The 14855-nt window shown below is 38.6% G+C and overlaps 2 protein-coding genes across 2 annotated transcripts; both read left to right on the plus strand.

Annotated features, from left to right (window-relative positions):
• Window positions 1–1158: 1158 nt before the first annotated feature.
• On the plus strand, window positions 1159–2247 carry LOC149816225 (uncharacterized). Its single transcript, XM_089988073.1, has 2 exons — window positions 1159–1578; window positions 1663–2247. Exons 1-2 carry the CDS (start codon window positions 1159–1161, stop codon window positions 2245–2247), a joined length of 1005 nt encoding a protein of 334 aa, XP_089844199.1.
• Window positions 2248–4663: 2416 nt separating this feature from the next.
• On the plus strand, window positions 4664–14430 carry LOC149816226 (uncharacterized). The gene is made up of 5 exons (XM_089987763.1): window positions 4664–4991; window positions 6098–7378; window positions 9797–9946; window positions 11394–11574; window positions 13719–14430. Exons 1-5 carry the CDS (start codon window positions 4758–4760, stop codon window positions 13904–13906), a joined length of 2034 nt encoding a protein of 677 aa, XP_089843889.1. The 5' UTR covers window positions 4664–4757; the 3' UTR covers window positions 13907–14430.
• Window positions 14431–14855: the final 425 nt, after the last annotated feature.

Below are 14855 nucleotides of genomic sequence, written 5' to 3' on the forward strand. Positions count from 1 at the left end.
TATTGGCGTTTGGTGGAAAGACCAATGTCTCAATTTATCTCGCGTTCAAAGGCCTTTTTAGGGTGTGACCAGTAACCAGAATGAAAAACGACCGAATCGTGTTGTTATGGAACATGGGCTTCCGGTAGAGCCCTAGGTGGATAATGTTTCTATAATGAAAAGCATCAATCAGGAAGGTCCTATACGAATCACCGGCTTGAATTGAAGACAATCGGTGTTTCTTTCTTTTTTAAACCTTTTTCGCCGATAGGGATCCCCTTATGCTTGATCATGAGTTCTTTTTTACTGTTTGGTGTCAGAGGAGGTATTTTTTTGTGAGACTACGATATTGAGAATGTGTTAATTCGTTTTCGTTCAAGGACTTCGAGTGCACCAACGCATTTGATAGCTAAAGTTATTTACATTGACTGTTTTTATGCACTGCTAATGCAAGGGTGTAACAGAAGTTGACGTGTGTGACAATTTTAAAATGTAGAAAACATTGTTTGAGCTAGTATCCAAGCTTTTTTAACCTTCATCCTGGTTGCATTAACATTCAGGCAAATTCATATCTGGAACAGTCGTGGGGAAGAACCAATAGGTTTTAAATTATTGCCACACTCAGCTATCTATCATGATCTATGTCTATTTTCATTATTTTATTTGTCTCTTGATGTCTTGGAAATTGTACTTGAAGCGACAGTTTCAAATGCAAGTAACATTGTTTTGGTTTGTTGCATCTTACGCTTCCATTCAGCTGGGGACTCTTGCACTAATGGAATGGACGAAGTCGAGGTGAAAACAGAAACTTGGGTCTATTGCACCCCACTGGGAGGATGCGTGGAATATCTTCAGGGATATAACCTGTAGGATGGGACAATCAATTAATTTTGCTAGTTAAAACATTAAACTTTTATATTTATAAAAGTCATGTTCTACAGATTGATGCTAGCTCGTCATATTTGCAATTTCATATAATGTTGGATACTTGTTTTATCAGGTGACTCCATCACACAAATATCATTTTTTCTTTTAATTATCACATTTAGAGGATCTTTTTGAAAAAAGTGGGAAAACTTCAAAATATTGTGATAAACTGAAAAAACTCTGAAATAAAAAGAAAATGTTTTGATTGCAGCACTTTCTCCAAGTATTTTAATGCAGGTTGAGTATAAAGGGATGTGGTATGTTATTATAACATTTAAGCAGGTTGATGCAATCATGATACAGGTCGCTATGGACACTAATTCCCCCAAAGATAAGGATGAAGCTACAAAGTCCAAGTCTTCCAAGGGGCATTTCCGTTGGCAAGATCATGCCAATGCCGATGCACTCCTTATGGAGCTCTGTCTTGAGGCAGTCCGACAAGGTAAAAAGCCCAATAAGGCCTTCAAAATTTCAACGATTCGGCAAATGGCTGATGAGGTTAACAAGAGACTAGGATATGAGGTCACAGATGATAACGTCCGATCACGACTGAAAACTTGGAAGAGAACTTACCTCCAAGTAAAAGAGTTATGCAGAGTCAATGGATTTCGCTATGATCCCATCATGCATCAAGTGATTGCACCATCCGAAGTATGGGAGGAGTATTTAAAGGTACAGCCATATGACACCCTAAACCAGCTTTGATTAACCATTGTATTCTGCACATGGTGTTTGTTAAGTTGTTTTATTTCATAGGCAAAGCCTGAAATGAAACATCTGCGGGGGAAGACTATTGAAAACTTAACACAGCTTGGCATCATCATTGGGAGTAACCAAGGAGAGGGTCGATCTGCAGTGTCTCATGCTGATATCAAGATCTCCAAATCCACTAGTCCAGTTTTTCCAGTTTCTCATGAGCGTGTCCCAGTTCCTCAGGAGGATGTGGAGGACAATATGGGCTTTGGTGATGCCCGACCTCCCTCTATTCCTGAAGCAGAAGGTGCATCTCATTCAACCAAGAGTCGACCTAGGCCAAATCTTTGTGCTGAAAGGTGGAGTAAAAAATGCAGAGCTGCAGATATTCTTAGAGAAGCCCTGGCTCCTTTGTCTGCTGCAATTCAAAGCCTGTCAGAGAGTATTTTCCAAGACCAAGAACTTCTTATACAACAAAATGTAGCTCAAGAGTTGGAAGCGCTTGGCCTTAGTGCCAAAGAGTACCTCTCAGCAATCACGATCCTTTCTCAGCAAAAAAGTATGGCTAATTGTTTCTTATGTTTGAAGCCAGAGATGAGAAAGGACTGGATTCTAAAAATATTGGGGACAGACCAAGGGAGCTCTTGAGCAGTTTCTTAAACTTGGGATGTTGGTTCTCCTTCACTTAATGTGAATCTCTTTTCATGTAATAGATGATAATGAGAGAGGATAGTGGATAGAGTAAACTTTTTTGCATATTGTGGATGGTTACAGTCATCTAGAATTCGTAGTTATGCATGGTATAAATCAGTCTCTTTTTTCCATGTTATTCCTGGTTATTGCTATAGATTCTGTCTATTGGACTTGGATATGCTTCTCCTTGATAGAAAGAACTTTTTCCTGTATTTTATGTGCATATTTTGGATTTTTGGTTGATCTGTCATTTGTGATGGAATTTTCTATATTTAGAGAGCTTTTTTTTCGGGTTTTACGCATAGAGAAGAATACTAGATGCTCCGTTTATCTGAATTTGAAAATCTGTATTACATACTGTGAACATGTTGAACTTAGGCTCCGGTTCTTATATGTGAGATTGGTGGGCCGTGTCAAACTAAAAGGCCCAAAGAATAAATAAGAATTGCAGTTTCATTGAGACTTCCTGTATCAGATTTTTGTCTTAGTCTCAAATTTGCTAGAGACCGGGAGGTTAGTCTCCATGAGTATTACGATTTCATGCAGGTGGTGCTTTCATTCTTTGCCTTTGCCTTTTCCTTCTCTTTCCTTTAATCTTCTTAATTCAGACAGTGTCTCAAAGCTAGAGCCGTAGGTACTGATAAGCAAGAAACTGGCAGACAAACTACTGATGTTTTTCCATGAAGGTTAAGAGGTGGGTGCATTGATTGGTAGTTTCACCACAAAATGTTTGTTTTTCTCTCATTGATTCCTGCCTATGTAAATTAATTATGTTATACTTCTTTTTCAATTTGTATTATAGTTTGCTTTCCATCTTGTTTTGTGTCCATTGTTAAAGATGATAATGAACCTGCGATGTTCCAGGGCCCTGAGTTGGCATTGCAATGTTTTGCTGCTCGAGTCTGGATGTCATCTGTTACTGGGCCAACTGGTTCGAGTGGATAGATCCTTAGATCCTTGACAAATGAAGGGAGTGGTAGGGATGGTTTTGGCCTTCTAATCATATTTCCTGCCTTGTCTGCCAACAGACTTTCAATATGAGGTGTTTGATTGTGTGGACGATGGTGTCTGCCGTCCTGCCTAATGCATGGGGCCCAAATGCACGCCTATGCAATCACACAATGCACGGACAAGCAGGACACCTTTGAGAAAGCATCCCTCTGGGATGCCTTTTTCGTGTCCAGGGGAGTTGGAACAGAGGAGGACAGGACACCCTAAACACTAAAAAATAGTGTCATTAGGTATCCTTGTCCAGAGCTGTCCGCAGACAGGACAGGACATGGTGTCCTTATCCATGACTGTTTGTAAATTAAATGCCTAAGTTAACGTTGATGTTAAGTCAATCTTCACCAGAAGGGCTAGGGATGGCAGTGGACCAGGGGGAAACAGGGCCCCGCCCCACCTCACCCTGTTTGGACAGGGAATGGAGGTTAAAATCAAAACCCGTGTGGGGATGGACTTGCACTTTCGCCCCGCCCTGTCTCCATCCCGAGCGCCCGCGAGCCACAACGAGCCGATGAACACAAGCACATTGAGCCCAAAACAAGCCGATCTCCATGAGTCTAAACAAACACATCTACGAGCCCAGACAATCTTGAATATGAGCCAAAACGACCCGGACGATACGAGCTTACAAGCCCAATTTTACGAGCTCACGAGCCGGATAACACAAGCTTACGAGCCAAAATGAGCTTGCAAACCTAGATGAGTTTGAGAGCTTTAGACGAGCTGGACGGCTTGTTGATGGCTCATCTATTTGATGAGCCTGACGGATGTCAATGGGTCGGGCTTGACTTGGACCCACCGGTACCAAACCTTATCGGGTCAGCACGTCTGATTAGAATTTGGGTCAGAATAATATATGGAGCTGCATATGATTTGTAAAATTTCATACCATGAGCAGCAGCCCGATCCAAATTCCAACTAAGATACATAATTTTTCAATATAAAAAATATTGAAAAAATATTAGTTTACCAGGTATGGTTCGGATCTGGTTCATGTAATCATTATAGACTCCAGATATGGTTTCTCTTATGGTAGGTCCAGTTGGTTCCAGGTCTGGACCCCATTCTAGCACCGGAGTCCAAACCAAACCCGACCCTATGACGCCCCTAGATGAGCCTATACAATCGGGTATAGTTTTGGCTTACCAATTCTGACTAAACAGAGTCGGTTTTGGTCGGATGTGGGATAAAATCTGATCCATTAACATCCCTAACTGGAAGGGTCATACTCAAGGTTCGGTTCTGGTTCGGATTAGTGCTCGGATCCGTTAAAGAACCCAAACCCGAGCGACGTAGATCCGTCGTCATCTTGACTCATTTTGGAGCTCTCTCTCTCTCTCTCTCTCAGCTCTCTGAAGGTCTCTGGTACGTTCAGTGGCGAAACAGAGGACCAGAAAACCCTAATTCCATCTCAGAGAAGAAGAGGATGAAGAGAAGGGAGCGCTTTCGTCCTTAGAACGATGGCCGTCGTTGTTTGTTTCCCTCTCCTCGTTTCCACATTCCTTCTCCTCTCCTCTTACTTCCTTCCGGGAGCGAGTGGTGCGGTGAAGGAAGAGGAGTTCACGGAGGAGTTGCTGCTCCGGCCCCTCAGGGATCGGAAGGTTCTGGCCCATTTCCACTTCACCAGCAGAGTCCCTCCCACCGACGACTATGGCCGCCACCACCGCCTTTTCCCCAAAGCAATCTATCAATTGGTACGCGTCTCGCTCGGTCTCTTTTCGCTGTTTTCTGTCGTCTAGGAATTCGCGTGATCGGTTCTGTCGTTGATCATTTGATTCGGATTTAGTAACTGGTTAGCCTTTTCCTTCCCTTGTGTCTTCCACGAATCTGAATGAGGAACGCATCTTGATTCCCTGGAATTCTCGTTTGCTTCCACGAGTATCCAATCTGTTGTTTATGGTTTTTGATCAAGCTCCTCGAGGGAAAACTTGCAGATTGATGGCTCTTTTTTGTAAAACTTAAGAAGCATTTTACGTGGATTTAGGAATAGAGAGATACCCCTTGGCTTGAATGTCGAATATCAACTTTGCAGAAAGAATTGCTTTTCGATATTTTTGGGATGACTGCATTGCTGGGATCATCAATTTAAATTGGGTTAGATTTTGGAATTAATAGACACAAGTTGCTCAATCTTCTGTAGCTTATTGTTTTGATAGGCTTCTTAATGTAGGTAAGAAATGAGATCAAATTACTAGTTAGAGCAAATCATACATAGTGACCATATGGGTTTGTTTCTAGAGGAGTTGTGACATTAGTGATGGGATTCTTCACTGATGCTTTCACTTGTGGAGTTGCTTAGTGTGCTGATTGGTGATGCCAGTATCCGACTTTCTTGCACACGTTTTCGTTGACCGCTCTCTGCTTGTTTCCTCGAGAGGACGACATGTTCTGGAGTGTTAAGAGGAAGAAAGTGCTAACTCATGTCCAAGAAAAAAGGCACTAGGTAAGAATATGTATGAAACAGATCCTGGGTTATCCTTGTCCTGCATTGCATAGGCATGTATCCTATCATTTAATGCAACAGGATCCTTTGCAAATTCAAGGCAGCCGAGCGAGCACACTGCTGATCGGTACATGGCTGACAGTGTTGCATCAGTCCCTAACGTGTTATGATACTTTCGTGCAAGCTATGTCTTATTACTCTCTATGTCAAGTGATCTCTTCTTTCATTTTACTTTAATGAAGTTATCTTTTGGTGGTCGAATGGAATGTCATATACAGATGAAGAAACTTGTTCGGAAATTTTTTAATATTTGAGGTTACTTCTCCCAATGATTGAATTCTATTTACTCTTGAACAGGTTCAGAAGTTCAGGATTCAGGAAATGGAGTTGTCATTTACACAGGGTAGGTGGAACTACGAACGATGGGGAGGGTCTGATTATATGTCAGCCAACAATGCAAAGCCACCTGGGGTTGAGCTCTGGGCTGTCTTAGATGTTCCATCTGACCAAGTTGATGCAACTTGGAGGAATCTGACACATACTCTCTCAGGTCTTTTCTGTGCTTCTATTAATTTTCTGGAGTCAACTACTTCTTATGCAGCCCCAAAATGGTCCTTTAGGCCAGGTGTGACCCACAACTTAAGGTATGGTGCATTGCCTCGTGAGGCTGTATGTACTGAAAATCTTACTCCCTGGTTAAAGCTTCTTCCTTGCCGAGATAAGGCTGGGATTGCTGCAGTAATGGACAGACCATCTATATACAAAGGATTTTATCATTCACAGCGCTTGTACATTAGTTCATCTGAGTTTGAATTGGATAGAGAAAGAGCAGATTCAGGCATTACGCTTGAGCAAACCCTAACTCTTGTTCTTCAACCTAGCATGCCAAACGCTCATTTTTCAGATAAAACAAAGCAACCTAGTTGGTCTATTGGTTCTTTGTTTGGAAAACAGGTCACTGGTCGATGTGTTCTTGCAAAGTCCAGCAATATTTTTATTGAGCTAGAGGGTGGTTTAGTTAAGAAGCTGGAAAGTTTGGCTGATGTTTGGACCAGTGATGATAATGTTGTCTCTGAAAGTTCATGGAGAAATCCGGTGTTTGAATTGTCCATAATCCCAGATGGACTATTAAGAGGGTTGGATAAATCAAAGTGGGGCACTAACTCACCACTTACCTCTGTACTTTATAAGTTCTCTATAAAAAGTTCCACTCTTTCTCGACCTCTGGATGTAGGCATAACGTGGAAGCATCCTGTAATTTGGATATCTTGTCAAGCACCATTTCTCGCAAGTAGGTTTTTGATGGGAAGTGGAAATGCAAGAGGATCTGTGGTCATATCTCTGCAGTCTACAAAATCTAGTGAAGATCGTTTGAATAGCCCCAGCACAGATTTGGTATCAAATCAGCATAATCACGTGGTTGAGATTATGATTTTCCAAGTTGTGCCTTGGTATGTTAAAGTTTATTTTCATACACTACAAATTTATATTGATGGTCGACTCACGCCGGTTCCAGATGTGGTGAAGCGAATAAGTGTCTCACCTTCAATTGATAGAGTGACTCCTGGCATGATGGAAGTCCTTCTTATGCTACCTCATAATACAAAATCAGCAGCACTAATCCTTGACTTTGAGAAGGTACACTTGAGTGAAGTTCGTTTTGTGCTGTTTAATCATTTATGGGTCAGTCACTTTTCATGTTGTAATTTGATGTCATTATTTTGAAGTTTTATCATACGAGGCTCCTCATGTTCTTAAGCAACAATTATTTTTGAAGTGTCTTTAGTTGGATATCAAATTGCTAATGCTAAAAGGAAAAATTAGATGAATTGTATCAATTCCCAGATTATTTTTGTAAATATGTACATATATATGGTGAGTATCCCACGATTTGTTCTGTGGAGATAGAACTGCTTCAAATAAGTTATTTACTCATAATTGAATTGGAATGTAAGTTCCCTTGACATAGACATAATAGATTGGGAACCCATGATCTGGAAGAAAAAAGTAAGAGTCTTTTCACTATTCCTTGATCTCAAGTAGACATTATCAATCATGGATAAATAATCGATAGAACTGATTGAGAAAAGCCGGCTATTAGAGTCAAACCAATGACCATCGCATTACAAACGTGATGCTCTAGCCTCTGAGCTAAACGGGCTCAACTCACACAACATGAAATGGTGTGGTGTATGAGTTCAAGAAGCTGCTGGTAACCCTATCCCATTCTGGTCCAATAGGGAATGAACTTATAATCTGATGATGGAGTCAATTCTGTAAACTTGTTTTTATGCCTTAATCACTTGTCTGTTTGGGGGGTTTCTTTTGTAGAACAAGATTGTCTTGAAAAGTGCTCATAAATTTTTAGAGAAAAGGGAAACCAACTATAGAGCTTCTCATTCCCCCTTAGTGTTGGTTTGGTTGCATTTAATTTTTTTTGTGTGTATGTTATCTGAAATAGAAAAAGTTTGACTGCCATATTTCTCTAATACGAGGGGAAAGTTTTTTGTTTCTTTTATTTTTCCTTCTCTCTCAAGTGTTTGTCTTTTGTCTGACTATAGTTCTTCCTCTAGTCTATGCCTCTGTGTTCAGCCAACTTATGTTCATCCAGTCTGTAGCCAATCTATGTCGATGCTCTTTGGATTGACTGAAGTCCAAGTAGGCTCAATTTGTCCCACCATGATCTGGTGGGTCAAGTCCAGATCCAACAAATGCATCCAATCTAGTTATACTTGTAGACACCTAGGCTCTGCACAGGCCAGAAGTCAATACACTTGATTCCCATGTGGTTGTGAGATTGATTCATTAAATCCTACCAGTTCAATCTGGAGACCCTCAAAGCCAAATTGGACTGGACATTAATCCACCTAAGATGGACTGATTCTACATGGTTCGACATTGATCCAATGAAGATACAGAACTCATGGAACTGCATCTGGATACCACCAAATCTCAATGATAATGGAAGCAACTAGAAAATGTTTATCTTAGTCATGTTGTATACTTAGTTGTCATAGGCGCTAGGTGGAGCCTAGGCGGTGAGCCTCTAAAAAGGCCTAGGTGGTGCCCCCAAATAAAAAAAATTTAAAAAAACATAAAAAACATAATAAGAAACATGTATAACACAAAATCAATCAACAATAAGCAATAGACAAATAATATGTTGTTGAACACTGTAAAGCAATTGTATTTCATGACCTTAACTTGCTCAAACAAATTAAGAATAAATTAACAATTGAGTAAACAAACAATACAACTAACAATGTGAGGAACAATACACAAAAAATAAAATCTTGTATACAAAAAAATTAACAATAGACATAGCACAAGCAATAGACAAATATTGTCTTCTTTTTCTTCTTCTTCTCAAGAATAGATATAATACAAGCAATAGACAATTAATATGTCTTCTTCTTCTCAACAATAGACATAATACAAGCAATGGACAAATAACGTGTCTTCTCCTCCTCCTCCTTCTTCTTCTTCTACTTCTTCTTCTTCTTCTTCTTGAAGAAGAAGAAGAAAACAAATGATATGTCTTCAAAAAAAAACTTTAAAATTAAAAAAAAAAACTAGGTTGTAATATAGGACCCCACCGCCCAAACCTGGTCGCCCAGGCGGTGAGGCTGCGCCTAGGCCACCTAGGTGTCGTCTTTGACAACTAAGGTTGTATAACTTGTATTAGAAACCAAAGTGAAAGAAAGGTCTATGTGTGTGTGTGCACGTGTGGTTGGTGGTCATGTGTTTTATGCATCTAGATCTTCATTTTGGTGTTCCATGTTGCAGATATTTTCCGTGTTGACATCTGCTCAGCGTTTTTACTACAATGTTTCTGGAAAATTGTTGTCCAGTTCTGTTTGCTGCATAGACTGATAGTGTCTTTGTTTCATGTAAAATGTACTAGCATAGAAAAGCTTAGCCGACATATTTAATCATCTCTGTAAAAAGGTTATGCATGAATGAATCAGCAATAGTTTTTGTCTGGAAGTTGAAAACTCAGGCTGTGCTTCTATATGACATATTGATGTGGATTGTGGAATAATCTTGTCATTGTAGGGTTTTCTTCACATTGATGAATACCCCCCGGATGCCAACCAAGGGTTTGATCTTCCATCTGCTCTTATCAGCTTTCCAGACTTCAAAACAAGCATAACCTACCATGAAGAGAAGTCATCAGCTGAATCACCCTTGTTATGTAAATTGCAGGTAATAAACCTATAGAGATGTTTCACTCTAAAGCATGAAATGTTTCATGTCACATGCCTTATATAGCTCATAAATTTTTGTACCGTTTTCTATATTCTACATGCTGCAGTCAAGTAAATTGATGTATTCTAGTGTCTTTTGCTATAAGCATGTCACTAACCAGGTTTCTTTTATTCTTGCCATCTGTCTCTTGTCCAACTTTGTGACAATACACTATATGGAAGTGGAATGAGAGGTATATCAAACTGCCTCCACAAGTGGAAGTTCCTCAAGTACTTGGTGTTCTTTGCATAATCCTGAATTTTCAACATAAAGGTGACAAGTGACAACGCTTTGATTCACAGTCATTTTACTAAATTAAGGGATTCTAACAAGGATATTCCTCTCGTCTCCTATCCCTCCAATCATCAATGTTTATCAAGATCTTAGTTTCCATTTAGCACTTTTTCTTTTGATATGATGATAATGGGCGATATTCTTGGAGGGGAAACTGGGAGCTTCAGCAATGACAAAACATCTTTAGATAAATGGTCACTGTGTTTAAATCCATATTTTTAGAGGTTGCTATCTCCCTCTTTATGAGGCATTTTTTACTGCAGTTGCTTCTTCAAATGGGCGATCGTAGAATGCCATTGCGGTTGAAGGAAAAGTTTTATAGGACGACTATTAGGCTCGCTTTACTATATAGTATGGAATGTTGGGCTGCCAAGAGACATCATATTCAAAAAATGAGTGTAGCTGAGATGCGTATGCTGAGATGGATGTGTGGAAATACAATAAAAGATAAGATTCGGAACGAGGAGATACGCAAGAAGGTAGGCGTTGCACCCATTGAAAATAAGATGAGAGAGAATCGTTTACGGTGGTTTGGACATATTCGACGAAGGCCTAATGATGCTCTAGTTAGAAGGATGGAGAAATGGGAAAATATATTAGTTAAAAGAGGTCGGGGTAGGCCTAGGAAGACATGGATGGAGGTGATAAGAAAGGATATGAATGCTTTGAACCTCACCGAGGACATGGCATTGGATAGAAATGAATGGAGGAGAAGGATTCATGTGGAAGACCCATAATGACTTTCTTTGTTGGTTCATATCGCCGACCCCAATTGTTTTGGGATGAAGGCGTAGTTGTTGTTGTTGTTTGTTGTTTGCTTCTTCAAATGTTCACATGAATGATGTTGGAAATCATGGCCATCTTGTCTATCTTCAGCTGTCATTTCCTGACGTATCAAAAGTTTTGTAGCAGGTTGCTAAGAACTATTTTTGTAGTGCAAGCATGTTTAATATATTTATGCTTCTGATTCATGTGAATGTATGTGGTTCAATAATAATAACAAAGCATTGTTATTTTTGAAAAAATTTGCTTGTTTTTTGTCTCAAAAAGGCATCACCTTTGTTTTCAGTGTTCGGTGTTATTCTCTAAATTTTGGTTTTCCTTTTCATAGGAGATGAAGTCCACTCAGCTGTATACTGAAGTTTTGCTTGTGCCATTGGCTACCCCCGATTTCAGCATGCCGTACAATGTTATCACTTTAACATGCACTGTGCTTGCGTTATATTTTGGTTCGTTGCTGAATGTTTTAAGGCGGCGAATGGGTGAGGAAGAACGATTCTTAAAAAGCAAAGGTAAATTTTCTTGCTAAATTGTGTCTCTTTTACTTTCTAACCACTTAATAGTTGAATTAGAAATGAGAACATTACAATTGTGGTTGGTCAATCAATGTCGTCTCTGCTTGTTTTTATGTCATCTTTAGGCTTTGGTGCAGGAGAGTTCCATTACAAATTTTACAAAAATCATTACCCCCACCCCCATTATAAAAAAAAAAGAAAGAGAAAGAAGGAAAAAAGCCAACATGAAGCTTTACCTATTCCAATATTAATGTTTGATGTCGAATTATAACTGCTTCTGGTTTTGCGAAATATTAGACATCTGACCTTAATTTTAATTGGATGTGTTTTGAAATTTTAAGCAGAACAGTTTGGACCCAAAATAATCAAATTTTCTTTTTTATAGCTAGTATCATATTTTTAATATTGGATTAGTCTACAATACTTGCACCAGCGCCAAAAATGTTGGAGTTAATTATCAATGTTGTACTTTAGGTTGCTTTTAAAAGGATTTGACGCTACAGATTTTCTTACGTGGTTCAATTATGATCAATGATATGCTTTGGAAAGCATTTTTGGTGTGATGATAATTTTTGGAACAATGTCAAATATTGACAACCTTGACTGCATCAACATCTGCGGTATAAAAAATTGATCGTGCTGAAATAACCCTTGTTTCTTTTCTTTTTTCTTTTCTTTTTTCCTTTTTTGATGGGCAATCTGGGCTTAGGCAGACCTATACCATACATATTCACTTTTATATTGGATTTAAAAATCAGAATTCGTGGGAAATCATTCTTGAGGCTTATTTTTGCCGATCCTTTCCTGTCCCGTAGTCCCCATCTGAGAAAAGTCTGAGCTATATGATTGCAATTCCTCAATGATAAATATATGTTCAGACCTTATGAATTGCCACATATTTATTAAATAGTCATTCATTGTACCTGGCTTACCTGTCATCTGAGGAGTTGATAATCATCTTTCACTGCGTTATGTATGGAGCATTTTAAGGCCGCTTGCTTTTCCATTTCAAGTACCTCTTTAGTACATCCTCTTCTATTATAGGGTCATTTTAAAATAGTCTTCTATTTCTGATGTCCCATAGCTTTTTAATGATTATTTGAAAGGCCACCATCCAGCGTAGCTGCACCTTCTTTCCCTTGAAAGCCACAAATCCCTATGTCTGCAGCTCTTCTACGATTCACCTTTGGTTGTGTGCCATCAAACATAAAAAGGGCCACTTTATTCCAGGTCTCCTTGTCGACTCTGCAATTAATAAAAATGTCACTTAATTAATTCCTCCACATGCTCCTGTTTCACTCTTAGCCATGCCAAACTACTTAATTCTATTGTCAGTATTAAGCATAGCTGCATAAGGTATATTTACATAATATTTATAGATTGAAGCTAGTATCTTTATGGGTATTTTCCATTTCTCTTTTGCTCTATCCCGAATGAACCTGAAGATTTCTATTAGGTAAAGAATTGATATATTCTTGAAATAAATAATAAAATTAGCAAGTTATTGAAAGAAAAAGGGTCTACAGAAATAGATAATGTAATGATCTGTGACAAATACTATTTTTTTTTTTAAAATGTACTATGCATCTATTAATGAACCATTTAAATTCTTGATTCTATAGAGGTCAACATCTCAAATGCAGAAATTATCTGAGAGTTTGCTCTCTGGTTAGAGTTCTAAAAATGTTTATGGAGATACCAATTTACTCCACTCCTGAGTATGCATGTACACGCCTGCTGAATTAAAAAATTGAGAGAATATTGACTATTATTGTCAACCAACTAGATATTCATGTTATTGACATCTTTTCTCCTAAATTACTAAGGAAAACCTTTATCTGGTAAAAAACAAATTTAAAGATTTTTTTTAAGAGAACGATTTAAATGTTTGATATGGACTGAAAAACATCAATATCCCTTTCAGTATTTCCTTATGTGAGATCAGGGATGCCATCTGCCCATGGTATTTAAGTGACTCTTTCACTGCTGGAGCATACCTTTAGTTTTTTTTTGTATTTCTAATAACCAAACCCTTTTTTTTTGGTAATTTGTATGATTGTTGATTTATTCATAGAGATTCAAAATCATCAGAAAAATTGAGAGATTCCTCTTATGATTTTTCTTTGTACTGACTCTTGCAGCTGCCATGAAAGGTGGTCTGTTGATACAGCTGCTGTCCAAATTGTCTTCTAAGATAAGAGTGAGATCACAAGGGACATCAACATCATCATCTTCTTCGTCTTTGATAAGTCCAAAGCTATTCAAAATTGTACTAGTAGCCGTGCTCGCCATTGCCCTTCATTATTTTCTGAATGATAGGTTCAGCTAACATCTTCTTGATCTGATGACCAAGGTTGCGGGTTCTGTTTTCCACTTAAACTGATAAATGCAATTTGGAGTTCGATTGGAGTTGTACTGATAGAGTACTTGTTTAGGTTGCGATGAAGACCTTCAGCCTTTGTGAGGTTTACCGGCACAGGGACTAACAGCTGATTATTTCATTGTTGGCTACAAAATTTGGATCCTGTTGTATCATGCATCCTTTTTTTTTTCTTCTTTTCCAGTAAATCACACGCTGATGCTTGAAGTTGCATTGGCAGTACTGTGTGTGTGTATGAGAGAGAGAGAGAGAGAGAGAGAGAGAGAGAGAGAGAGAGAGGTGGTTTTCTTCTGAAGACATCGCCATGAGGTCCACTTTTCTGTAACACCTGTAAAGAGCCTCGGAAATATTTTGAGAATATCTTGATTTGGTCGTGATGCTTTCTGAAGACCTGTAAAAAGCCTAAAAAGCTTGACATTTTCAATATTGTTAATTTGAAAATGTCGTTCTTTTATTGCAATTAATACATGATAAAAAACACTGTTATTGTTTTTATATTTATAATCTTTTTCACATATGCATATGTATATTTATATTTTTATATATGCTGATATTTTCTGAGTTTTTTCGACTAAAACTAGATTTTTGAATGTAACATCAGATTTTCCTAAGAATGAGATCTCTGATGCTGATAAAAACAATGGAACTTGACCATTTCACTGGATCTATCTAGTATCCAGTCTAGGATGAGGCTGGAGTCCGATCTGGATCCAGTGCCAGAGTCGATTTACTAACCTATGCTATCTAGCCAAGCATGAATTGTTTAATATCCAACCTATTTGTAACTGTAACCAGATCTTATAATTTATCAAATCAGATCCTTATTCAAGTTTTGTCAAATACCCAACCAAATTCACACAGTTAATATCTTGTTGGTGGGGGGCTAATTGGATTCGAT

This window comes from Nuphar pumila, chromosome 14 (genome assembly GCF_984573655.1).
Source record: "Nuphar pumila chromosome 14, dmNupPumi1.hap1.1, whole genome shotgun sequence".
Taxonomy (NCBI): Eukaryota; Viridiplantae; Streptophyta; class Magnoliopsida; order Nymphaeales; family Nymphaeaceae; genus Nuphar; species Nuphar pumila.

Coding starts and splice junctions, on each gene's coding strand:
- LOC149816225 (XM_089988073.1), top strand. CDS start 1,159: ATGTGGTATGTTATTATAACATTTAAGCAGGTTGATGCAATCATGATA. Junction 1,579..1,662: donor TATGGGAGGAGTATTTAAAG/GTACAGCCATAT, acceptor TTTATTTCATAG/GCAAAGCCTGAAATGAAACA.
- LOC149816226 (XM_089987763.1), top strand. CDS start 4,758: ATGGCCGTCGTTGTTTGTTTCCCTCTCCTCGTTTCCACATTCCTTCTC. Junction 7,379..9,796: donor TAATCCTTGACTTTGAGAAG/GTACACTTGAGT, acceptor TTGTCATTGTAG/GGTTTTCTTCACATTGATGA. Junction 9,947..11,393: donor CCTTGTTATGTAAATTGCAG/GTAATAAACCTA, acceptor TCCTTTTCATAG/GAGATGAAGTCCACTCAGCT.